The sequence below is a fragment of the Haemorhous mexicanus genome, chromosome 4, assembly GCF_027477595.1.
Source record: "Haemorhous mexicanus isolate bHaeMex1 chromosome 4, bHaeMex1.pri, whole genome shotgun sequence".
Classification (NCBI taxonomy): Eukaryota; Metazoa; Chordata; class Aves; order Passeriformes; family Fringillidae; genus Haemorhous; species Haemorhous mexicanus.
The window spans coordinates 37,372,438-37,398,942 of NC_082344.1; the positions used below are offsets into that span (position 1 = coordinate 37,372,438).

General features: G+C 39.8%; 1 protein-coding gene across 5 annotated transcripts; it reads right to left on the reverse strand.

Annotated features, from left to right (window-relative positions):
* Positions 1–5,067: 5,067 nt before the first annotated feature.
* NAF1 (nuclear assembly factor 1 ribonucleoprotein) lies at positions 5,068–25,511 on the reverse strand. Of its 5 annotated transcripts, none has more exons than XM_059844476.1 (9): positions 25,023–25,466; positions 24,373–24,920; positions 22,542–22,686; positions 20,548–20,641; positions 17,508–17,590; positions 16,422–16,582; positions 12,783–12,834; positions 8,284–8,389; positions 5,068–5,769 (listed from the first exon to the last, which is right to left on the reverse strand). In XM_059844476.1, exons 1-9 carry the CDS (start codon positions 25,464–25,466, stop codon positions 5,342–5,344), a joined length of 2,061 nt encoding a protein of 686 aa, XP_059700459.1. In that variant the 3' UTR covers positions 5,068–5,341. The 5 variants fall into 5 exon arrangements, with proteins under 5 accessions (XP_059700459.1, XP_059700454.1, XP_059700456.1 ...); XM_059844471.1 differs by having other exon boundaries at positions 24,373–24,971; XM_059844473.1 differs by having other exon boundaries at positions 24,972–25,466.
* Between the last annotated feature and the right edge of the window lie 994 nt (positions 25,512–26,505).

Below are 26,505 nucleotides of genomic sequence, written 5' to 3' on the forward strand. Positions count from 1 at the left end.
TGTCCAAGTAATTTCAGGGTCAGAATGGTACTGAGAGCAAAAATGAGGTACACCATAAAGAGAGTATAATGTGTAAATATGGGATACGTTGCAAGGAGAACACCAAACATGCAGTAACCAAAAACAGAGTTATTAATGCACATGGTACTGTATCTCTTTTGGATATAACAGTGGCAGAGGTGAGTGCTGCAGTGTCAAAAAGTAGGAAAAAATATACCCCTCTGTTCTCATCACTGCAGAAAGCATTAGCCAGGACCAAAGATCAAGTGCATCACTACGTGGCAAAGCCAAGCTGTGGAGACTGCAGGGTATCATAAATAAATGTAAAACTTCAAACACATCACAGTGAAGAGTATAATCAAGAAAATAAACACAGACCATTATTTCTGCAAAGAGTGTTCACAAAAATGTCATTTAATAAAGATTTGCTTCTATATAAAGGGGCATACTGTGAGACAGGACAGCCCAGGAAAGGTGCAATTGAGAATGTGAAGATCCAGTAGACAGGTTTAATAACTCTTTATACTCTAGGTATAATTTTCAATTGCAAATTGAAAGCCTCCCTGAAGTTAAACATTCACATAAAGGAGTCACCTGGAATGTCACAAAACATACTCTTTTCCTGGGTCTACATTGAAGAAAATACTTTGGTTTATTGCAGGTTTCACATGCATGCAATTCTCACAAAACAGATATGAGACCACCTAATGTACATACTAAAAATTGACTAAATAGTATTAAACAGATATAGGTAGCATTATTCTTCTCTTTAAAGAAAATATTAGCTAAACTCTTCCAAAAGACAGACCTTTATAACAACTAATTCTGTTATCAAGCAGCAGTTTCATTCTGATGATTAAGAAGTTTCTAGATTTTTGATTCCTACTTCCCAAAGCAGGAAACTCAGAGTGAAATCTCCCTGCTTAGAACGCAAACAATAGTCTTTGAAACTTAATATAAACAAACTTAAAACTATGGGCAAACTTCATAACTATAATTGATCCCATAGTAGTTTCAGCCTTTTGCAGGGCAAGTTATTTTCTGCCCATCTACTCGCAACTACTCAGGTGGGCACAGAAGAGTCAGAGAGAAGATTCTTTGTCCAAGTTCAAACTGGAGTGTGGGACAGTTGCTCACTCCTGCCCCTCTCTGTAACTGGCTGGCTTTCTGCTTAATAAATAGCAAGCACTGTGCACTAAGCAAGGCCAGACTGGACGGGGCTCCCATCTATAGGAAGGTGTCCCTGCCCTCTGCAGAAGGGTTGGACCCAGATGGTCTTTAGTAACCCCTTCCAATCCAAACCATTCTGTGATTCATAACTTCCATCCATCTCAAACCTCAGCAGCCAAACAAATCCCAATAAAGCATTTTCACAAAACACTGCCTAAAAAATGCAGAGCATCATTCACAGGAAAATCAACAATATTATTCCTCCATAGTTCCAATAGATTTCATTTATGGCAAGTGAAGGCTACCCCACATTCAATAACTCTGAATAAGCCATACACTGATTGAGATAAAGAAAGATCATTATTCATGCTTTCCAGATTATGTATTTGCCTTGACAGGTAAACTGTTCTGTAAAAGTCTTGTCATCATTGTCAGTGTTTTCCATTTTTCACCTGTCACCATAACAAATTTATTGCCAACTGTTTTGTGCAGATTCATCAATCCTCTAAATCAGATTATTTGCATCACTAAATTAACTAGGCAAGAATAACTGACTATACCTTTAACTTGTAAGGAAAGAGAAAATGGAACCTTGAAACATCTAAATATAACCTACAAAAAACCCTGCTTATTTCTTATTTTCATCTGCATATCATTAATATGCATCTTGGCATGAGTGCCTTGCATTATTGAAAAGGTCTTATCTAAGACAAAAATCCTGACTTTGGAGAACATTTGTTAAAAATAATTCTCAGGGGTTTTTTTGTTGTTGCATTAACAAAAAAAACGGTAGGTATTCCTTGATAACATTCTCAAAATAAATTGTACAATATAAAACGCTTTACTTTACCCCCTAAGGGAAAATGACAGCGACTAAGACTCTCATTAGCATTAGTTTCCAAACAACTAATAAAGGAACAATTCTTCAATTCATCTTACATCCAGTGAAATGGAAGCACTCATTATTTTCTGCAGCAAGTCCAACTTTTAGAACAGCATGATTGTTTTGTTTATAAAAATCTGAGGTACAATGAAAGAATACAATAGCATAAATGAAAAGCTAGGCTTCCAAAAACCAGTAATTCAGGCTAGGCAATTCATGTCTCTTAGCATCTAGAGAAAAAAAATAAAAATCTCTGGTGAGGAAACAGAACTCCAGAACAATGACACTAATGAATAGTTTAGGCTTGGATGGATTTCACAGACCACCTGGTCCACCTCTCCACTCAAAGAAACACTAACTTGGACATTACACCCTACAGGCCATTGTCCAAATTCAAATTCCAAATCCCTCAAAGACTGGAGAGTCCACAATCTCTCCAAGCAATCCATGGCAGCAAGGGCTTTGCTGCTTCCCACATCACTTGTCAGTTTTTCTTTAAGAAACCTGTTTGTCCTTTTGCTGTTCACCTCCAAGACAAGCCCATCCCCTTCCTGCTGCTGACTCTTGTCTAAATTAAAGACCAGCAAAAGTACCACTTTTGTTTATAATCTTCAGAGGAATGCTGTCTAATGTGCAGTTACATTTTCCATTTCCCACGTTATCAGGCACAGTAATTTATACAGTCCAATAGGTTACTGCATCCATACTTCTATTTGTAAACCTCAACCCTTTGAAAAATCATGGCAAATCTTCCCCCTAAGCCTCTCTTTTCTTCAAGTCTCTCCCCTCCATCCCATGCCTTGAGCTTTCTCTGGAAAACAGTCCATGAAGAAATGCCCCAAGAAAGGGGAATAACTAAAAATATTTAAGAAGTGGCAGACCTCTACTGTAGCTTTCCAGGTCCAATGTGAGGACAACAGGAGTCAGAGAGATTTTCAACTACTAGAAAATATTATTTCCTCTACTTTCTCTACTAGAAAATACTTACATTTGACCAATCACAGCCCAAAGCCCAGCAATCAGGCAAGTGCACACAAAAACAGCATTGCAGTTAACAACCAAGAATTAGTAAAATGCCTTAGATTGCAGCATATTTATCAAACTACATTCCGTAACCCAGCTTTATACTAGGCTCTGCTACATGCAAAAATATTGTTATGGGGAAGGAGATCTTCATTTAAGAGAAATCTTAACATCCTAATCAAAGAATTATTAGTACAGATCTAATTATTGCAGAAAAAAGTGAACATTACTATACATAAAAAAACACCAGCTGCAATTGCAGAAATAATTAAGACTGTTGTACCTCCACTTTCAAGTACCTGACTCCTGTTCTTGGTGTTAACTCTTCAACTGCCCCTTTGGATCTTAAGGCTGATGATGTCTGTGCCAGGGACATACAGCAAGCCATTGGCATCCCAAGTCCAAGTGTGATGTTGACAGTTTCTTTCTCTTTACTACATAATTGACTTGAAAATAATTTTATGTTTGATACTTCTCTTGTAACATCTCTATCACTGTACCATCCTTTATCACTGGGAACGGTCATATCCGAGTAACTGCTGAAATAGCCAGAAATGCAGCCCCTTCTCCTTTGCCCTGAAACAGACATTTACAATGAACTAGAACTGGGCATTTCTTTTACTACCAAAAAAATAATCTGCAAGAACCAAGTTAAACATGAATGTCTGGAAGGCTGCTCTTCTGAACTATGTGCTGCCACTGTAAAGTACCTTAACCTTAGCTTGCCATAAACAAGCATCTATATAACCTTTTCAGCTGCACACCAATGAAACAGTAATTTTAGATATATCAAAGAATATTGTTACTTAAATATATTATAGCAAACTCTCAAGTCTGAAATTAAATTGTAGTTCTGAGTTGCACCATCTCAGACAAGGTGGTCCCTTCCTCTCTGCATTAAAATTTTGCTTCATTCTTAAAGCTATTGGGAATTAAAGTCTAAACAACACCTGCACAGCTTACTTGGACTTTAGATATTTAAAGTAGTAAGGTCAAAATGAGTTCGAGAATAGAAATACATACTGCACACTTATCAGTTCAAGGTGACTGTACAGGTAAACATTCAAAAATCACCACAACTAGTAATGACTTCAGTTAAAAAATAATCCTTAAGATGACTGTCCCACAGGTACTTTTCCCTCCTGTTTAAAAACTATTGATGCATTGTAAGGTCCTCCTTCCTAATCAGGCAAGAATCACTTCCATAGAAACTAGGAATTGTAATTGTAGAAATTGCAATTGTAGGACCAGCTCTTTGGACAGGTGGAGGTTCTTCCAAGTGATCCTTGGTTGATAACTTCACCTCCCTCCAAGAAACAAGCTGGGAGAATTGATGAACCTCATAATTTCAGAATAGACAGTTTAGACGATAATCAAGCAGCAATCTAGTGCCATCTGCATTTACAAATTTAAACAAGGGAGTTCTGAAATGGTTTTCTCTCCGACAGACCTGATGACTTCTTCCTAGAAAGGCTGACTGCACACTCCAGTAGGTATTTATGAGCATCTCTGCATTAGGAGCCAGAGAAGCTAGAGCCAAGCTAGAGAAATGATGCTGGTTTTAGATTCTAAAATAAATACAAAGCATCCCATGAACAGGTTGATCTTCTACTCACTGCAGAACACAATGTGACACAGCAAGTCAGCCACTGGTCCAAACTCAGATCTAGGTATTCCAGATATTTGTAATAAAATAAAGAACCATCCAGATGTAGTCTTTTAGTTAATATGAAATTAGTAAAGCATTGAAAGCTGGATAGCGGTTTATGCCTTATATATAGTGAAAAACCTACCTCAAAATTTAGATGTCAGATTTTCAGTTCCCATGTAGGTTTCAAAATTTGCAGAAATTGAGAAAAATGTTTTAGCACAGCAATACACCATCATTCTAAAAATATAATGATATCATCTATGTGAAATACCCTCATTGGAACTTAACAGTAGTTATATAAACTCTTACATTTATTACAAAACAGATTTCCACCACTACATACCAATCTCCAAAAGGCTTTTATTTATCATCTTAAAATAGCAGATATAAAAATAAACTATTACTTAATATTCAGTTACTTTTATAATATAAATTTCTTTTTGGAAACAGAAAACATACACAGAAAAAAATAATTTCCTACAGATGTCCCACAAAGCTCCGCACTTGTTCTACTGCTGCAGGAAAAGAAAGCATCTCCAGAATAAGGGAATGCAGTCCTGGCAAGCTGCATTCCCCTGTAAACTGCAGTGCTCTACAGGGACCTGTATGGAATCTCAGTAAGGCCTATACTGAGGAGGATGGCTGCCTGGAGGGGGAGGTGGTGGCGGCGGTGGCGGAGGTGGTGGTGGCAGAAATGAGTAGGATGAATTGTACATGTTTGGGCCTGGCCACATCATATTCATATTTGAAGGTGGAGGGTGGAATTGGTGCCAATCACTGACATAACCAAAGTCTGGAGGAGGAAAGCCATACTGTTGCATCATTGGATTTTCTCTTCTGTGAGGTGGTGGGAACACTGGTGGTTCCTGGTGCATCCTCCAGTCTGAGAAGTATAGTGGTGGTGGTCTTACGTGTGGTCTGAAAAACCCTCGAGGGCCTGATGGAGGAGGAAACAGACCCCTGGAGAACCCTCTGCCATGGTATCCCCTTGAGAAACTTGAAGCAGGCTGTTGCACTGAGTGATGAAGTTCTTTATTCCCACCTAAAGAATAAACAAATATAAGAACCCCACACACACACAGCTGTAATATTATTTTGCAAAGATCAGGTTTAGTCTTCCCAAATATTTCAAGCTGAAGTCAATGAAATTTGTAAAGCAATCTTATCAACAAATAATACTGGCAACTAATACATAAAGAATAAAAAAACAGCAGCAAATCTACTGTTTAGTAACAAATCTTGATTGATAGAAGTAATGTAAAAAGAATGATCCCGAGAGTTGCAAACTCAGTCTTTAAAAAAGAAATTTCATCTTCTTTCTCTCCAGACTTTCCATTTGTATAAATGGATCTCAGAAACACACAGATTTTGAGTATTTTGGAAGCTTTTAAACCAATATTTTAGAACAACACATTTTAAAAATAAAGATAAATCAACACTGCGTTACACTGAAGGGGTATCCAGCTTTCAATCCCAATTTGGTATTACAGAATAGATACAAGACACAAGAAATTATTCAAGCTCACAATAATAAAATTAACTTACTTTATCAGAAAAAGAACAGTCTCTACCTCTAGCCAATTATCTTTCAGCATTCATCTTTCTAAGACAAATTCTTCCTTATGCAACTCACTCTAAGCATACATTTAATGTTCAAAACAAATATACTGCCCCTTTATACAAATATCATAGAAATTTTAATGCAATTAGGACTATAAAATGAAAAGCACTGAAATACTAAAAATGCTCCAAAGGGCTGTTAAGATACTCAAAAAGCTGCAAAACCTAAGCCCTCAGAAGGATTTTATGGCTGGAAGCAACAAGGTACTCAGGGATATAACACCGCATGAAATCACTGAAGTTTAAAAACCTGGGTGAACCTCATCCTTGGCACTAGACTACATAGCTTTTGAAAGGTGAAAATGTTTTTAACTCTGGAAAGGCAGTTGGATACCAGAACTTCTACTCATTTTCACAAGGGACTAGGAGTTAAGATTGCTTTTGTGAAAGCAGGCCCCTTGGAAGCACTGAAGTAAAGTACTTGAATAAGTATTTTTGCTCTTTAATCAAATACTGCAACAAGGCACAATTTTAATACACTCATGTAAGTCTTCACCTGAGACCAGCTTTGTGCCTCAGTTTGTGACATACCGTTGCTGTTGAATTCTAGAGCCAAAACAAACTGCACACAACTTCAATCTGTGCCATACTATTTACAAAATCCCACAGCAAGTCAAAACCTGTCTTCCTTGACAGAGTGCAGCAGTTTCTCCTGCTGTGTTCTCAGTTATGGAACGGCCACAGTAACAGTAACATCCAGTAACACCCTCAACAAACCCAAGGCAAAGGCAGGTCTGCATTAAGCTGGCAGACCAGGATGTGGTGGAAAACACATATGTGCTGGATTAACAGAAAAAAAATCCCATCAGTACAGAAGAGAAAGTGCAGCACAATTCAGATCCATCTCTTAAGGGAAAAAAAGCCCTGTCAAAACCACAGGGCAAAAGCCAGTCCAAGAAAGATTGTGGCTTTATTTGATTGATACAAGGGAGGATTGTACTGCACAAAAAGTATTAAAGGACAGCTACTGATCTCCCAGATCAAGAGAAAAGGGTTTCAGCAGAGCACAATGCATATTAAAAGGAAGAGCAGCAAAGTCACAGGAGTCTGTCTGAAAAATTCAGTGGGGGAAGCACCATGCAGCAGATAGCTGAAGCAATCTGGTAAGCAAGCAGCAGAAGAGGGTAAGGGATGAGAGTCATATTTAAAGGGAGAGGTATAAAAAGCATGCACCCAAAGCAGACCAGTGAGAACAGAAAAAGAGGAATGCAATATGCATTATTCAACCAAAATGGCAATCAAAAATCAAAGTTTTGTCAATAGAGAGGCATGAGGGATGAGAAAATTTGATTATGGTAAACAGAGTACAGCTGCAAGCAAGCACCTGGAACAGATACAACAGCAGGAGAAAGGAGAGTAAAGAAGGCTATTCATATTATGAAAATCTATACACAGCTTTGTTCATCTAATGACTGCATTAGGTAAACAGAAAGGTTCTCAGCAGGCTACAAAAGTAAGAGTTATTTAGAAGAGTATCTTTATGTCATGGGTGAGATGATCTTCCTTTTAGACAGAGGAGTAAATTCTCCATCTCAGACCTGTATCTCCTCCTCTGATTGCAAAGAGGTGGATTTCCAAAAACTGCACACAGCCTTCCTCTGTCTTCTCCCAGCACTCAAAGGCTTTAGCTGAACCCCATCCAAATGGTGGCATATGTTCAGAATCCTCACTGTGTGTCAAGCAACACTGATCTAGAGCCTTTGACTTTTCTCTGACAACTGCTCTGCTGCTATACCACTTCCCTTCCACAGGGCTTCCATTTCAATAGAATAAAACTTAATTTTAGTTCTAAAATAATAAACATGGACTGCAGCCACAAACTCAAATATAAGTTAAAAAAGTACAGAAACTGTTAACTGTAGAAAAACTCAATCACTAAGATAAGTTATAAATGGGCATCCCAAAATTAGATTAACAGACAAAAGCATTCACTCACTTGGTGGAAGTGTTTCTGATCGGACTTTCTTCCTTCCCTGACTTTGAGGTTTCTTTTTCTTCTGTTTTGCCTCTCTTTCTTCTTCATCATCACTGAAATCCAAAACCTGGTTAAAAAAAAAAAAAAAAAAAACCAGTTACCTTCTTAGCACAAGAAAAAAGTTCACACTCCAAAAATTTATCATAACACAATTGATGCATGACTCAGTTATCCTTTCTAATTTTCCTGAAAAGAGCAACACTCCAGTGCTGAACACAAATGTTTGATTGCCTAGATGTTAGTAAGAAAAGAAAAGGAGCTAGCTGAAAAGGAGCTGCCAGGAAAATGCTTTCAAAGATTAACTGCAGATAAAATGAACTGAGAAAATAATTTTTAAAATAAATAAAAATTAACTTGGCAACTAATACATAATTCAGCATTACAACTAAATTAAAAAATCTCTAAAACTGTCACTACACTGGAATTTTCTGCAGTATATTTAATAACACTTCCTCTTGAATTTAAAGTAGCAATGTTACTCCAAATAAATTTTCAGCTTTGAGGAATGTTGTCATTTACAACAGATTCAACATCCCTGCAACATTTTCTTCTTGTTACACAAGGTTTTGCTACCTTTTGAATCCTAACTTACATAACTGAGGATGACTTATCAGGGACTGAGAAGAAATCTATAAGCATTAATTAGTTCCTTGAAAAAGAGCTCTTACAACTTAAAAGGGGTAAGATTTGTTCCTATCCCCATTCCCAGTTCTGAAAGTAGGGGCGATGCTGCTTACTTCTATCACATAAAACATGGAGCATGGATCTCAAAAACCCTGCACCAAAACAGTGCTTAAAAAGTCTTGTAAAATTTAATTCTGAATACAACTATTTCTTCTACTACATAACTAGATGACATATTCAGAAAAGCTGTAAGAACTACAGCAAGATGATGTATATCATGAAGTAAAATCTTTCACTAACTCCTGTTTTTTCTAAGAATTTCAGTACACCATACTCCAGTAGTGCAGAAATACGAACAGCAATTTGAACAAATTATGCTCAAATTATTTGAGCAAATAATGAACACCTTTTACTGCTACCTAATTTCCATGTAACATCCCACAGAAGTCACCCCACAGAAAAACTGCGGTTATCTGCTACTGCTTGCCTTGCAGCATACAGATCACATTTTGTCATCCTCTGACCCCGAAGTCAAAGCTAGGAGAGATTGTATTAGTGACTCCACAAATAAGCTGGGCCAGTTAAGAGCCTGCCAAAAAGGATATAACTAAAAGCAGCAAGTAAGAAAAGCCTACCATGGATTAATTTAACCTTCATACAAAAATGAAGCTTCACACTATCACAAAAAGAAGTCACTCCAACAACTGCACACAGCTTACTACAGCTTACAGGGTCTGGCAAGAAATCAGCTGCAATCTGAGGTCTCTAAAAGGGTCTGCCCCTAAGAGACAATTTCAAGCATCAGTAGCATAAAATTTGATCTGCACCCCTATCAGCAGCTATTACCTTCACAACAAAAGCTACTTTCTATCAGTTCATCAACTGTCACAGCTTGGGATAGCATGATATAAACTCTTAACTGCTAAAACTAACCGAAGATTATTCTAATTGAGAATTACAAGATGTTAGATATGGGGTTTTTCCCAAACAGAGCACACAGTCAGAAGAGTGCCCACCCTTGTTATCACTGACTTTTTTCAAGCTTCCTTTGTTCCTTCCTACAGCAAGGTACAGCAAATTTAAATTAAGGAAAATCTTTAAGGAAAAAAACCAAACTTTGGAAAAGGCAATGAATCTCTATCTGCAGATTTGACTGACTGTACTTGGCCAATAAAATTTCATGGGTTCCTACAAACTCAAACTGCATATCAACAAGCTTATCTCCTGAACAGCTTTTAAAGCATGACTGAAGAACAGAAGAGCTCAAAATTAGCCAATAAACCCATTTGGTATAATCACCATGAGAAAACTGCTAAATGAAAGCAAGTTAAGACTAACCAGAAGTCTCTAAGTAGAGTCATTCAAAGCTCTATGGATAACATACCTACAGTCCAATTCTTATACAACACTTGTAATTCTCAGATTATGATTCTCTGTGAGATTATGTCTCTACAAGAAAGGAAGGCAATTTACAGTCAGAACTGACAGACAAGCATTCTCTGAGAGAAGTTAACACCACACATGAAGCTCTGCTTCATTTACGGGAAACAAAAACTGTATTTCAAAATGCATCATCCTCACTTACTACTGTGGAAAAAGCAACATTCCAAGTTGACAGACTGATACATCCTTACAGGACCTATCTTTGAGCCCAGGAAAGATCATGTCGCAATATCTCTCCTTCAAGCCAGAACAACCATCCTGGGATAAGGACTGTGAATGAAAAATGTAATACTGTCCCTAACAGCATCCTTCTGGACAAATTATCCAGCAGTGGATGAGCAGGTTCATGGTGCAATGGGTGACGAACTGCCTGAAGGGCAGAGTTCCTCAGGGCTCAGCTCCAGGGCCAGTTCAGTTTAATGTATTTATCTATGATCTGGATGCAGTACTTAGAAGCTGCATGAGCAAGTCTGCTGATACCAAATTGCCATCAACTCTCTTGAGGGACAGGAGGCCTTGCAGAAGGATCTAGGTGGATTGAGGCCCTGGGCAATGATTAATGGGATGAAATCTAATGAGTCCAAATACTGCACACGTAGGATGAAGTAACATGAGGCTAAGTCTAAACTGGGAGAGGAATGGCTGGAGAGCCACCCTGCCAAGAGGGATCTGGGGGTGCTGGTCAGCTGCAGCTCAGTGTGGGTCAGCAGGGTGTGCCCTGGAACCCAGAGGGCAAAACCCCATCCTGGGGTACATCAAGCACAGCATGAGCAGACAACAGAGGTGACTCACTGCAGGTCCCACTGCATTCAGCCTTGGGGGGCCTCACCCTGAGTAGTGTCTGCAGTTCTGGGCCCCACACATCAAGAATGTCTAAGTCCTTGGCTGCATCCAGAGGAAGGAAACAAAGCTGGTGACAGCACAGGACAGCACTGGAAAGTATGTCCTGTGAAGAGCAGCTAAGGACCCTGGACTTGCCTCATTTGGTGGAAAGGAGGCTGAGAGGCAACCTCATTGCTCTCTACAGCTTCCTGAGGGAGAGAGAGGTACTGATCTCTTCTACATGGTATGCAGTAATAGGATGAGTAGGAAGGTCCAAAGCTGTAGCAGGGAGGTACAGACTGAAAATAGCAAAGAAATTATTTACTGAGAGGGTTGCCAAACACTGCAAGAGAGTTCTTAAAGAGGTGGCTGACACCCTAAGCCTGTCAGTATTTAAGAAGCATTTGGACAATGCTTTTCACAACACCCTTCAGCTTATGCTTCAGCATCAGCCCTGAACTTGTCAGCCTTGACTGGTGTAGGTTCCTTCCAACTGAAATAGTCTATTTTGTTCCATCCTAAAAATCAGTTAGAACACTGGAGAAACAAAACCAAACAAATACCACTATCCCCTACCAAAAAAATCCCAAATCCCACAAAACACACCTTTCCTACCAAATTATAGAGTGAGAAGCATATATTACATAGCATAGAATTATGCTAAAAAGGCAAGCATTTGGAAGATTCAAAACAAGCAGACAGATCTCTTTAGAATACTATGGTAGACACAAGGCTTCTAGGAATTTCAGCTACTTTGTATATGTTTAAAGTAGAAATTGCAAGGAAAAGTGACTCAACTGTTGTGATGTAAAACAACCCAATAAAACTACCAGCCTTGTGATTCTTATTGAATACTCACAAAATGTATAGCTAGAGTGGAGTTAAGGACCACTGACAGAAAGTCATTGAAGAACTATTTAGAGATCCTACAGCAAACAATGTCAATGGTCACAAGGAGCTCCTAATTCTACATGACCCTGTATGACGGCCTTTTTTATGGAAGAAACCCCTGTCCACTCATGGAACTCTTGTTTTATAACAGCAAACTGTACAGTAAGCTTACTATGAAGCGATTTAAAGAATGCAACAGAGATGTCAAGTTAATTTTGAAGAGCAGACAGCTTAAAAGTCCAAATACTTTGCAGAATACTAAGCTTGTGGCCAGCTGAAGACAAAGCTGGAGTGAAAGAATGACAGGGACAAAAATTCCCTAGCAGAAGCAAAATTATTAGGGAAGGTAAAAGCACTGCTACCCAAAGTTAAACATTCAGGCTGTCAAATATGTTCTTGAAGGACTAGAGGAACCGAATATACACATTTTTGCCAAGTGCAAAGCAAGCAGAGACAAGTAGTACTCTCTACACTCACTATGAGACCTCTCCAAGATCTATGACCCTTTCTTTCGATGAAGAGAGCATTCAAGTCTTGCCTCCATAAAAAGACAACCTTGCAAATTACTTGCTCTGCACAGAGTATTTTCCACTCATGACTTGTGTAAAAACAAAAAACCGCAAAAAAAAAAAAAAAAAAAACCAAAAAAAAAAAAACCAAAAAAAACCCTCTAGAGTTACTTCAGGTGGTGGTTCTTGGTCATTCTTCCAAGACGCATCTGAACCTTTTTCCCTGAAAGAGAAAAAAACAAAGAAGACAAAACACAAATTAGAAAATCCAGATAAAGGAAGGCTAGCACCCTCTATAAGGTATCAGGTCTCCCAGAACAGGAGCTTCCTGTTTTCAAAGAGTTACTTGGTTTTTAATATTGTTTATAAGAAAACAGTAACACAAAGGTCAACTCAGGGCTGCACTACTCTTGAAAAATCTTCCCACTTCAAGTGATGACTGAACATTTCAGTCAAACATCCTAACACTAAGTTTTAGCCAATATTCTCTAAACAAACCCTTTTGAACCTTAATTGCTTTAAACCTGAACTGAGGTAGCTCACTGCAACTTTCTAATGCTAACTGTTGACTACAATCACAAGCATTCTTATTCTCCTGGTTTCAGAACATGTATCTTCAGTTAAAAAGAACCTATTCTCTCAGTAGGACACATGAACTCACTCAGTGGGACACAGGCTTTCAGTATAACTACAGCAAAGTAAATTCAGAACCAAAAGACTCAATGCTTGGCTTACAATCTTAAGACAGTGTTAGCTAGATAAAAATAAAAGGTGAAACCTAGTTTTGTAAACATAACATTAAATTGTAAGCCAAAAGACATTTAAAAACACAAAAATTCAATTGTCTTGCCTGACAAGCACCAAAATAAATTTGGATTAGTCTAATTTATTTAACCCACTGTGAAGTCCTTCACTAAAGATCAAATGATTTCTTTGATTAGCAAAGAATTTGTGAAACATATTTAAATTACACTGTCAGTAGTCTGCTGAAGGTTTTTTCCATGCTGCTCTCAAATTTTATGTATTTTGGTCTGAAATGCCAAGGTACAATCCTTTTCTATGTAGAAAAACTGTATAAACAGTGCAATACTGAAAATTTTCACTCGCAAAATGGAACCACACAGCTAAAAACATCTATGTGTTCAGTGTAAAATGCCTTCAGTCATTGCTCTAATAACCAAGAGTTTTTTATGTATTCATCAAGTCAGCAACAACCAAGTAGCAGTAACTACAAAAAACTACATAACCATCAGCAGACTGTACTTCAGAGGTGCTCAGTCACACCCATGAGAGCACTGGCAAGTCATCTGGAGGTACCTTGTGCCTCAATCCCTAAGTATAAAACTGAAGCTCAGCCTCCACATGTCCTTTTGAGCTCATGAGTAAAAACAAAGGCAAGGGAGACATTTTAAAGTTCAATGAGAAGAAAACATTACGGGGGGAACATAAGGACTCTGTATGTTATTTCTCAGCTGCAGAAAACTTATTTTATTATCACAAACTGAACTGTTTCTTCCTTTCATCTTGTTATTTTTGAGCAACACATGCCTGACAGAAATACCAGAGCTCACAAGAATTACCAAGACCTACGGTCATTCAGCAATATATAACATCACTAACTGCAGACTTTAAACCATTCAAGGTCAGGCAGCTTATCTCACTGTCCCAAAGCAGCCTTCCTCATTACAGCAAACAAAAACTGCTTTTCATGCTCTGAGGTATTTAATATCTTCTGCAAAGAGCAATACAGTAATTCTTTTGACTTGTGAAGTTACATACTGTAAGACCTTGAAGTTTAACAAAAGGTAACTCAGAGGAATCATGAAAATACATGAGCTTTTTAGAAGTGGGTTTCAGGCAATACAACACAAGCCTATCTTTAGCAACAAATTATTTAGCATTCAGAAAGTTTTACACTACACTTTCACTTATTTTTCTATAAAGTGTAAGGCTTATTCATAGCACTGCAACTTTGTACAATGCAAGCAGATTGCATTTCAGATTTCAGAAAAAGCTTCAAACTCAGTGTTTCTTTCAGATTTTAATCTTGATTCCTTTCCTTTTCAAGGAACCATCACAGTTTTGAAACTTTAAGCCTCCACAATCTGGTCTGCACACAGTCAAACTAAGAAAAAGCAGAAAATAAAAATTACTGGTTATCAAATTTGCCATCTACTAAGGCGCTAAAGTCTTCTAGTGGATCACTGACCAAAGCCTGACTTTTCTACTATTCATGTCACATTCTTACAGCATTGAAGCGTCATCATACAGCATTACAGCACAATGCAGCAATCAGAAATTCTACATCCGTTTTTAATGAAAACTATTTAGTGAAAAGGCAGCTTCAATCAATAGCACCAAATGCTTCACACAAGCTTAAGTAATTGGACTGACAAAACCCAGAAATAAATTACTGTTTTAGTATACTGTAACTTAAGTCACACTACTCATCCTAATCAAGACAAGAAAATGTCTGAAGCACTGTTCAGCTGTGCTGATAAGCCATGGAAGTCTCAAGTATCTTACCCAGGTTTCAGGTTTTTACTGCCTATGACAATCAAGTACTACCAAAAGAAAAATGGTTTCCCAAACTATTTCCAAAGCATGAAACAAAGCAAAACACAACTCTCCCATCTCAGATGCTGAGTACAGCACACGGTTATTGATGCAGCAAGCAGATGATTAGAGTCTGTGCACTTTACTGTGCTAAGCAACAAAGTTTAATAGCTCAAATCAAAGACCAGCTGGCATCAAAATGCTGCAGAAAAACAAACAAGCATCAGAGCAAGAAAGCGATCTATTTTGGTCCTCACTGAAGGGAAGAAAATATGCTTGTTGCTTGCACAGAAATGAGGAAGTTAAAAAAAAAGACTCCTGCAGGTCTGACTAAAGAAAAGAACTATTCAGTATGAATACTGGCACAGCTGTAATGAATGTAGACAATTAACCAACCCCTGAGAACTAATCCTAATAAACAGAAACTAAGTCACTTGTATGACAAAAGATATCTAACCTATAGTTATTTCAGATGATTGCTCATCAATAATTAAAACAATAATATCTAGCTGTCATTTATTATGTTTTATTTCTTAGTCTGTATCTTTGAGTACAGTTTCCTCTAAACGGCATCAAGTCCTATTTATGCATGCTACTTTCCTCAGTAAGACTAGGATACACAAACACTGCTGAGAAGTTTCTGAACACCATACTACAATGTCACTCAAATTCCCCCCTCTCTTGAAAATTTAGAGGGTAATTTTTATCTAGAATTGTTATCCTCCAATTGTGAAATAGATTTATTGATAATTACATTTCAATTCCAGCCTTATAATATGAAGTAAAAATAGTAAATTAATACAAACTTGTTCAGAATGCAAACAAGTTTATTATCAGTTCTGGAACTATACAGGAATCTAAAAAACAACAAAATCTGGAGAGTTCATCTTTAAAAACTTTTTTATACTCATGAATATGTGTGCCAGAGGGTATGAAGGAAGTATCAATGAACTTTTCTGGTTGTGGTATTTTAGTTAACAGCAGCTTAAAAAAAATAAGCTTAGTATATTAAGTAGAATAAGCTGAATTTTAGTAATTACTGCACTCTAAAGGCTTGCAGTTTAAAGCTACTCTTCATTTTTCTCAAAGGCAAAATAGTACAGTCTTGTTATTACAACACAGTTGAGAATATCTCAAAGAAATATAAAGTGTTAAGCTTAATACTCGAGTTTCTCACTGAAGACTCAACTTTAACCCAACATTTTTAGCTATATAAAAACATTATAACCCAATTAGAAGATAAATCACACTCACTGTTTTAGTTTTTCTGCAAATATATACTGGGTGAAGTCCTCTACTGATGGAGCAAAATACATGCTATCTTGCACATTAATACCTTTCTCTTTGATATGCTCAGAGCTGTTAAATCTTATCACATAAAAAGGATGTGAAACAGGACCAAATATCTCAAATATCTGAAAGAAATAAAATTAAAATGTTTTAGTAAACTACAAGTAGGTTAGTAGTAGCTAATTTCATTGTAGACCGATATTTAGGAAGTCCAATTATTTTCAAAATGCAGCATCAAATAGAAGTTCCTTTCACACTTTTATTATTACCGAATTTTGTTTGACAGTGAATTTCCCCAGCTTCTGTTTTTTATGATGTGGAACAGTAAGTTCTCACGTCCTTAGTAATCCTTCCTTTCGTCAAATCTCTGTTTTTCTGTGTCTGTTATGCTCTCAAGTCTCATAACGCTTGAAACAATCTCCTGATCATTTTTTCCTCCAAGTTCATCTTAACAAGACGTCTTTACAACAGTTACTTCTTGTTCCCCAATTCCATGGAGAGCAGAGAATTCTGCCATGTTTTACAGAACATCTGCAATTCAGGCTGTTTGTTCAACTCACATCTAGCATTTAGAGATATATCAGTAGTAACCACAGTGGATGATGGCTTATCTTCTACAGAAAACGGAAGATTCAGTACAACAACCCTCTCAGCAAACATTCTTCACTGGCCTTAAATAAGAACAGCAAAGCATAGAAGAAAATATTCCCCATTTTTTGTAAAACTTCACTCTAACCCCTGCCCCTATCTGGCAGTAAAAAAACACACAGCCTGTTATTCCAAGACATCATACATCTGAAAACTATCTCTTCCTCTCCACAAGCCCTCTCAAACACTGGAAACTCACCAGATACTGTAATTCTGCAAGGATGCAATTAATTCCAGGTTAGGAATTCTTGAGATTAAAAAAAGATGAATATACCAAGAGTCAAAGGCACAGAGAAAAGGAAGCATTATCTTTCATTTAGTAGACTTCAACTCCTCTTTCTGGAGCACTAAAGAATACTCCCAATTTTATATTAGAATAACAAGTTTTTATTTTACACTCACCTTTCCTACTGCTTGCCGATCTTCTTTAAAAATTATGCTTTCCTCATTTACTGGAGGTAGGCCTTTCAGTGATTCAATTATTACTAAAACAGAAATAAAAAATAAATTAGAACTTTATTTTTCAACAGCATATAGTTAACTGCAGTAAAACTTGACAAACCATACCATTACTTGTCTACTTCAGTTTGTAGAGCTGCAACCAAATATTCTTGCACACGAGCAAAAGTACTTAGAATACCATACCCCGTCTCCAATGCTTATACTGCTTACAGAATTATTGTTCTCTGGGGTAAAGAGAGAGAGTCCAAAGAATCACACCAGAACACAAAAGCTTTCTGGCAGTTCAGTCACAGTAGCAACTGACAGTGTTTATAAATGCATAAACCCAACTGTTAAGACATTTGGCAATTTAATGCCATAGAAGTCTCATACAATATTTGTGCCTAATGACGATTGAACTTCTCTACCTGTAAAACAACAGAATGCTGCAACTAAGCACTCTCAATGCCTGTCCATCAGCAAATAAAGTCACTCAAGTAGACAGTGTCACTCAGACTCCAAAAAATGCTCAAGATCATCACTCCTAAACTTACGTAAAAGGACTTTCATGTCACCAAACTAAAGGTTACTGCAACCTGCAAAAAACTTAACATGCCAAACAAGGAAATGACAATTCCACAGGCTTAACTGTTCACTGAATTTCAAGAGAATTTGTGAAATCAATTTCTTTTGTGCCTACCTTTAAGATAAAATGTACAGCGAAAGTACCCAATGTGTTGTTTAAACCTCATGAGAAATATACCTTAGCAAAAAAGAACAAAAAAAAAACTAGACAAAAACCCCCAAACATCCACACAAAAAAAAAAAAAAAACCCTACACAAAAACAACACACCAAAACCTCTCAGATAATGTTCTCAACTTGATTCACCACACATAGCTCCCAGCCTGCAGTAGGCTGAGGAAAATATACTCTGAAAATGTAAAATGCACCAGTCCCATGAAACTTAGGAGAAACATTACCACCTCCAGCCTGTTTGACTTCCAGCTTTCCCTACCCCAACCCATCCTAAATTATCTGCTTCTGCTCTTGCAGGGCCTAAAGTACAGCCTCAGGGAAAGTTTCTCAAGTACACCAAAGCTGTTTACTTTCCAGGTCCCAACCCACACAGTGATTTTTTTCTCTTCTCTTTAAGTACCTTGAAGCAAAACACAGCACAAGTTTTGTTCAATTCTGATACGCTGAGCAGAAGTTCACAGAAAGTACTACACTGTTCTAGCCTCAAATTTACCTCACAGGATGAAACATCCACTCAGAAGTATCACTCACTCACTGCACACTGATGAACTTGGAAGCTTGCTACAGAGAACAGCAGAGATTCTGAGGGACATCAAAGGGACAGAAAAAGAATACTGACTGTTCTGTCAGAATAATATTGGTGGCTTCCAAATGAGAAATCAACTCCCCTCAGACTAGACACAAACCTGGTATACAGAGGTATCAATTTTGTTCAAAAAAAAAAAAATCCCCAATTAGCTGACATCCCTAATATAGCCACAAACTGAAATTGATGCCGGTTTTCAGAAGAACTGAAAAGAACCTAAAATGTGGAGAAAGGAAATTAATAAAGCAAGGTAGTTAAACCAAGAAAATAATCACAGATGTCCTGGAGGCTTACACCATTCATATGGGTTTATTTCATTATGATTATTAGCTTGTTTTCTAACTTCCGCCAGCAAATCTAATTCAACACTTTATACATGTACATTACATAAAGTAGGATGCAACCTGAAGAATTCACCTACCAGTAAACTGGTATTTGAAAATATTATACTCACCAGTGAGGATTGGAATTAAGGATGGTTTTCAAAACTGCAGTCTTTAAAACAGTTTTGTTTATAGCTTCACATTTTAAACCAAAAGTAAGAATAATAGCAAGTATGATTCAACACGTTTTTAAAACTTGTTTTCAAACTACCACTTTAGCTGAAGGCAGCCTTCTTGAAGTCCCCATCATTATCAATAAGCAAGAAAGGGCAAAGTGGAAAAGAACCAGATTACTACTTTCCACACTCTCCTCCCAGCTTCCTGCAAATGAATGAAATTAAATCTCACAATGAAATAATGTAGAGGAATTGCCTCTATTACCTGAAGTATTTTAAAAGAAAAATTAAGAGCAAAAGTTACATACTTTCTTTTTTATTACATTCAGCTTAAATATTTTTACTTCAATATTGAACTTAATATCTAATTTTCATAAGCAAACTGCTTGGAATGCAGTTCAAGCAGAACACTTGAAATATCTTAAATAGAAATATACTGTGGACATTTTAGTAATATGAGCTTCAGCAAAACTTTGATTTAATTTATCAAACACTGAGGTCCCACACAGATCCGAAAAGATCCCTAAATCTCTATGCCTGCAGTTAAACTTACATCCATTCTGTATCTCAATCCCATTAAGCCTACCCTCCACCCATAAATCATGTTAGTCACACCATCCTCTGACTGCTGACAATGGGCAGCTTTAATTTGCTCAAGGTGCCAGAAGTGGAATGAATAAAGATATAAATAAATCAAATTGCACGGTTGAAGAAACAAGTCTTTTTCCTGTCCTCATCTATTAACAAGCAAGCACGTGAGACTGCATTGTACTGCACTTGTGCTTACAGTTATACAGCTCCTATATATTCAGGATTAATTCAAAATAGCACCTACGACATGAAGATTTTCTTAAAACTCTTAAATACACTAACTGTGGGCAGTATCAACATAAAAAAAAATACACTGTAGAAAAAAAGGGGTTTGAATTAAAAAAATTAAACAGGGAAGTCACACAGAAACACATGCATATAAGCCAAATAAAAGGTAATTCAAAATAAACGTCATCTGTTAGTTAGAATTCCAATTCAGCAACCTGCTACCCCCAGAAATAGGACACTGCAGGACTGACACTTTAAAGGAACAGCTAAGAACACAATTCATGCAGAGATATACAGAAATTATAGTAATTAAAAACAAAGCAAACATATCATGCCTACCTAGCTGCTCAATGACACTGGAAACTGTCCCAAAAAGCTTCAGTTCAACATTATCTGGAAGAATTATTGATAAGTCTTCAACAGGAGGCAATTTCTGCAAACATCAAGTCAATGTTTAGAATATAGTATCACACAAAGGCACTTACCACTTTGTCACTGCAGAAACTTGACAGCTTGGAAAAATCCCCTGGCATTTTTAAGATTTATTTTTCAAAAATTTTGTTTGATTTGCCTCTTTCAGAATCATCCTAAATGAACTTATCTTGGGGGACCACCACTTTTGAGGCAGTCTCTCCTACAGAGACACTACTCTACATATTTCCATCACAACTACAGCAGAAGCCAGTTTTATTTAAATGGAGAAAGCCAACAACTGACAGTCATTTCATCCAAGCTCAATGTACAACACAATAATTAAACAATCAGAAATCAAAAAATAAGACCACTTGCAACAACATTCAATGCATGGTAGAAGGAAAACGTACACAGCAAGAGGCAATATAGCATAAAAAACACCAAATGCGTATAATCTGATTTATCAAAATAGAGTCTGTCCATTTACATCATGACTTGGATCATTATCGAAGATGTAAACATCACGATAACCTATACAAAGAGAATTACTTTTAGCTGAAGTTGCATTTGGTACTAGACATCAGAGAGAACACAAAAAGCCAAACTTCAGATACAAACATGAGTACTACACAATATTCAAATTAGGCTTTTGCCCATATAAGGAACAAAACCTACTATCAAAGACTGATTAAAACCAAGTTCATCATCTACCTCCAATTTACCCATAAACTAAGATTTCTATGTATATACTATGCTGCTATGAATTCAGCAAAGACTTTATGAGATACAAGGCAATGAGAGTAAGCGTATCTTCAAATTCAACACCCTGTGAATGGTATGAGTTCAAATCACAGCACTGAACTGCACTTTTAAAGACCACAACTAGAAATAAAATCCCACACAAACAGAAGAATCTTATCCTGGTTTATCAAGACCTCACCTGATAATCTTCACTCTAAAGTGTTTGGCAAATGCTTGGTGAGCAATGCAAAGATCAAATAGGCCAGGACTTTTCCAAATGCTGGACCATTAAATGCAAACATGAATTCAGATAAAAACACCACACCCTTCTACCAGCCAGTGATTTTTCCAGCATTAAATCAAGTTCACTGCTAAGATTTAACTGAGTCACTTTAGTAAGAGAATTGAAAGGCCAAAGACAAGCAGGAAGGTAAAATTCTGATCCTGTATCTCAAAATAGTACCTTCCCCCACACTATATACAGTATCTGCCAATCCTTGTTTCAAAGCAAGAGATTTCTGAAACAGTTTCACTAACACTCCTCAATACATATACCCAAAAACCATGACTTTCTATGTTATTAACTGTGGGGGGTTTCACTGCAAAAAGTCAATTTTCTTCACAGTGGTTGTAATGGGGTTGTGTTTTGGATCTGTGCTGAAAACATTGCTAACAATATACAGATGTTTTTATTATTGCTGAGCAGGGCTTACACAGAGCCAAGGCCTTTTCTGCCTCTCATGCCACCCCATCAGTGAGGAGGTGCAAAAGGAGTTGGGAGGGGCACAGCCAGCACAGGTGACTTGCACAGACCAAAGGAACATTCCATACCACATAACATCATGCCCAGCATAGAAAGCTGGGTGAAAAAGGAGAATGAGGGACATTTCCAGTGATGTTGTTTGTATGCCCAAGCAACAGTCACACATGGAGGCCAGCTTTGCTGGGGATGGCAGAACACCTGCCTGCCCATGGAAAGTGGTAAATTGATTTCTGGGTTTGCTTTGCTTGTGTGGGTGGCTTTTACTTTACCTACTAAACTGTGTCTAGCTCAGCCTTGGAGTTTCTCTTTTACTATTCTGATTTTATCTCCACCTTGACACAGGAGAACTGACTTAAAATAAAATTTTGAGTTGGGTTAGTAGGAAAGAGTTTAAAAATTAACACATTGTACTTACCTCAATAGGTAACTCATCCTTTGTCCTAGGACAGTAAGATCTATTATCCTTCTCATTTGGATGATAATCTTCATCAGATACTGCTGAAGATGAAGATGAAGATGAAGAGAAGAGTGTAGATGATGAACTATCTGAATCCGAATCACTGAATTAAAAAAACAAACACAGGAGTTACAATAACATGGGAGTTATAATAAGTATTGTCTTAACTTAGCATAATGCTACGTTAAGACAATACTTATTCCAAGCAATGCATCTTGCACAATGAAGGGGGGGGAAAAAAATCGTATTTTTGTAAAAAAAATTTATTAGTTTTGTAATTCGTGTCCTGTCCAAATCCCCCGGTATATATTCACAGAGTAATTCAGGATTTCTCATTGCCACATGGGTAAGAGATGCTTATTGTCCTAGACTCTTAATATTTCAAGTAAAGAGTGGAGTAAGAAACCAGTCCTTATTCATGCCTACACGTTCATTTTAGCAGAAGTCCAAGTTCTTCAAGGGCTGGTGGAAGAAAAAAATGTGGAGCAATTGATCCTAGTAACAGCAGAAACACAACAGAAACCTTACACAAAAAATACACCGAGATGAGCAAACTTTTGCAAAATAACCTTTCTTACCTGAGGAAAAAAAAAAAAAAACCCGCTCCACTCTAGATCCCTGTAATACCAGTCTCATTCCCAACTAAATGGATGGCTTTCTATTGCTCCTTTCTTTATTCCAACAAATGCTAATAGTAATGACAAGAAATAAGAGCACCTTTCCAAATAAACCTTTTGAAAAGGTCCAGTATAGACTTCTTGGAACAACATCAAAATAAGCAGACAAAAAAAAAAAAAAAAAACACAAAAACAGAGTAGAAGACTGATCAGTGGAGGAAGTTAAAGAAAAAAAACAAAACAAAGACTGAGATACATGCAAGCCAGATAAGTTATGAAAATTTCATCTTTAGGGTTCATCAGCACAACAGGTTTTGGAAGTAAAACACACTAGACACAGGTGAAGCCCCTGGAAGTCAGGAGTTTCACTCTCCGTCACTTCATGATATCACTTCATGATATTCGAGAAAAACTTTAAACCAACAGAAGTACTTCTGAAGTCAAACCTGAATCAATTATCTGTTAATGAAGCTTTCTATCTTTAAGAGGAGATTCTTAGATTTCATTTTAGCTTCCTCTAGTCAAAAGCAGCACATGGCCATCCTGCTGCACCAGCCAAATAAAAAATACAAGACTTACTGCAACAACCGAAGTGTGCAGACTTCTAGCACTGCAACAGAGCCCACATTTAACCAGTCACCTTTCACCAACTACACTGAACAACAAAGTGCAGATGCAGCAAGTAGAAGATAGAACCATTAAAAAAGAAAATTAAATAGAGAATGAGCTTTTCCACTGAGATGCAACATCAGAGGACGTGGTACGGTGAGGAGACTCCCCACTTGAGTCCTACATTGAGGTTTTTCAGCAGTAACACCGCGGGTGTCCTGCCCCAAGAGCCGCAGGTGCATTTTGTGAGGACCACCTCAAGCCGGTGGGGTGGCCCGCGCTCTCCAGGCCACAACCAGAACACTCATGCTTTCGTTAAATCCTACACCTTTACAGCACTGGTCTGGAGACCTATTTCAACAGACTCCTGGCAAAATGTAACTGAAAATTACACCTTTGATGGGAAGGAGCAACCTCCAGAGAGTCAAACACCCGGCCGGGGGGGGGCGGCGGGCAGGCACACCGGGCCCTCGGGCGCTCAGCCACAGCGCCAGCGGCCCGCGTCGCGGCCCGAGGCCTCGGCGAGCAAGGGGCGACCCGGGGGAGCGCCGGGCTGAACCCACCTGTCCGAGTCTGACGAGGTCACGGCGGCAGCGGGAGAGCGGGGCCAGGCGGGCGGCGGCGAGCGGCGCGGTCCCGCGGCTGGGGGCAGAGGGGCCTGGGCTTCCCCGCCGCCTTCCGCAGGGCTCCGCACCATCTCCTGGGCAGCCGCCCGCTGCCCGCCCGGCTCCACGGCCAGGCTCTCCAGCTCCTCCACCACTTCCAGCTGCTCTCCCGGCTCCACGGCCAGGCTCTCCAGCTTCTCCACCACTTCCAGCTGCCCTCCCGGCTCCACGGCCAGGCTCTCCAGCTGTTCCACCACTTCCCGCTGGCCGCCTGGCTCCTCAGCCAGGCACTCCATCTCCTCCACCATTTCCCGCTGCCCGACCGGCTCCTCAGCCAGGTTCTCCAGCTGCCCACCCAGCTCCACGGCCAGGCTCTCCATCTCCTCCACCACCTCTCGCTGCCCGTCCGGCCCCACGGCCAGGCTCTCCATCTCCTCCACCACCTCTCGCTGCCCGCCCGGCTCCAAAGTCGGGCTCCCCAGCTGCCCGGCCGGCTCCACGGCCAGGTTCTCCAATTGTTCCACCACCTCCCGCTGCCCGGCCGGCTCCACGGCCAGGTTCTCCAATTGTTCCACCACCTCCCGCTGCCCGCCCGGCTCCACTGCCAGGTTCTCCAGCTGCCCGCCCAGCTCCACTGCCGGGTCCTCCAGCTGCCCCATCACCTCTCGCTGCCCTCCCGGCTCCACGGCCAGGTTCTCCAGCTGCTCCACTACCTCCCGCTGCCCACCCGGCCCCAAAGCCGGATTCCCCAGCTGCCCTCCCGGCTCCATGGCCAGGTCCTCCAGCTGCTCCACCACCTCCCGCTTCTCGCCAGGCCCCACGGCCAGGCTCTCCAGCTCCTCCACTAGCTCTCGCTGCCCTCCCGGCTCCACGGTCAGGCTGTCCAGCTGTTCCACCACCTCTTGCTGCCCGCCCCGGCCCACGGCCGAGTCTTCCAGCTGCTCCACCACTTCCCGCTGCCCGCCCGGCCCCAAAGCCGGGTTCTCCAGCTGCTCCACCACCTCCTGCTGCCCGCCCGGCCCCAAAGCCGGATTCTCCAACTGCTCCATCATCTCCCGCTGCCCGCCCGGCCCTAAACCCGGGTTCTCCAGCTGCTCCACCACCTCCCGCTGCCCGCCCGGCCCCAAACCCGGGTTCTCCAGCTGCTCCACCACCTCCCGCTGCCCGCCCGGCTCCACGGCCGGGCTCTCTGGCTGTCCCTCCATTCCCGCGCCACGCGGCCCGCAGCACCGCCCCTGGCGCGCGCCACTTCCGGCAGCCACGAGTCGCCGCCGGGCGCGTGCGCCGAAGCGAGGCGGGGCCGGGAGCGGGGCGGAGAGGCCGTGGCGGGCCGGGGCCTGGACAGGTAGCGTGGGGGCTCGATTGTGGAGCCTCAGGGCTCGGGCGTCCGGCCTAGCTTCGGGCGCGGTAAATCCTGGACCTGGGTTTGGTGTCTGTGGGGCCTGCTTGAAACACAAAGCTAAAGCTTATGGCTGCTCTTGCTGAGGACCTGCTGGGAGGGATCAGTTTTTCCATTTTATAAATGTGCTGACAACACCCAGAATCATGTAATTAAAACTAACAATAAATTGAAAAAATAAAAGCTGTATAATATCCAATTACTGTAACAATAGTAATTTGTAGTATTCTGACGTAGTGACTGCATAATTATACTGATTGTATAATAACGCCAAGTTCTTCAAAGCGTAAATGTCTGTTTGTGTTCTGTGTTCACCCGGAATACTTTCGGTTTGGGGAAGGACTCTTTGCATCCTAGGATGTGGCACACGTGGTATCCCTGACCATAGGCGAGAACAGACTGGAGTCCCTCCTGACTGCTCTTTGTGTCCTTGGGGTCACCCAGATAAAGCTTTTCCTCACGAGGATAAGGTAGCAGACAAAGCACCACGTTTTCTCTTTAGCACGTTTTATCCATGGGAAATGCCAGAAGATGTTCTAAAGACATATAGCATCAGGAGGTCCCCGTTAGGGTGATAAGTCCCTTTAGCCCAGCCTCCAAAGTGTGCTTTGACAACTGTGCTCCTGGGCCAACACTGTGTGTCCCTGTCACATCACACTGTCCCTTGGACAGCATTCTGAATGGTCTTCATT

Coding starts and splice junctions, on each gene's coding strand:
- NAF1 (XM_059844474.1), bottom strand. CDS start 25,466: ATGATGGAGCAGTTGGAGAATCCGGCTTTGGGGCCGGGCGGGCAGCAG. Junction 20,642..22,541: donor AGGATGAGTTACCTATTGAG/GTAAGTACAATG, acceptor TGATGTTTGCAG/AAATTGCCTCCTGTTGAAGA. Junction 5,770..8,283: donor ATCAGAAACACTTCCACCAA/GTGAGTGAATGC, acceptor TTTATTCTTTAG/GTGGGAATAAAGAACTTCAT.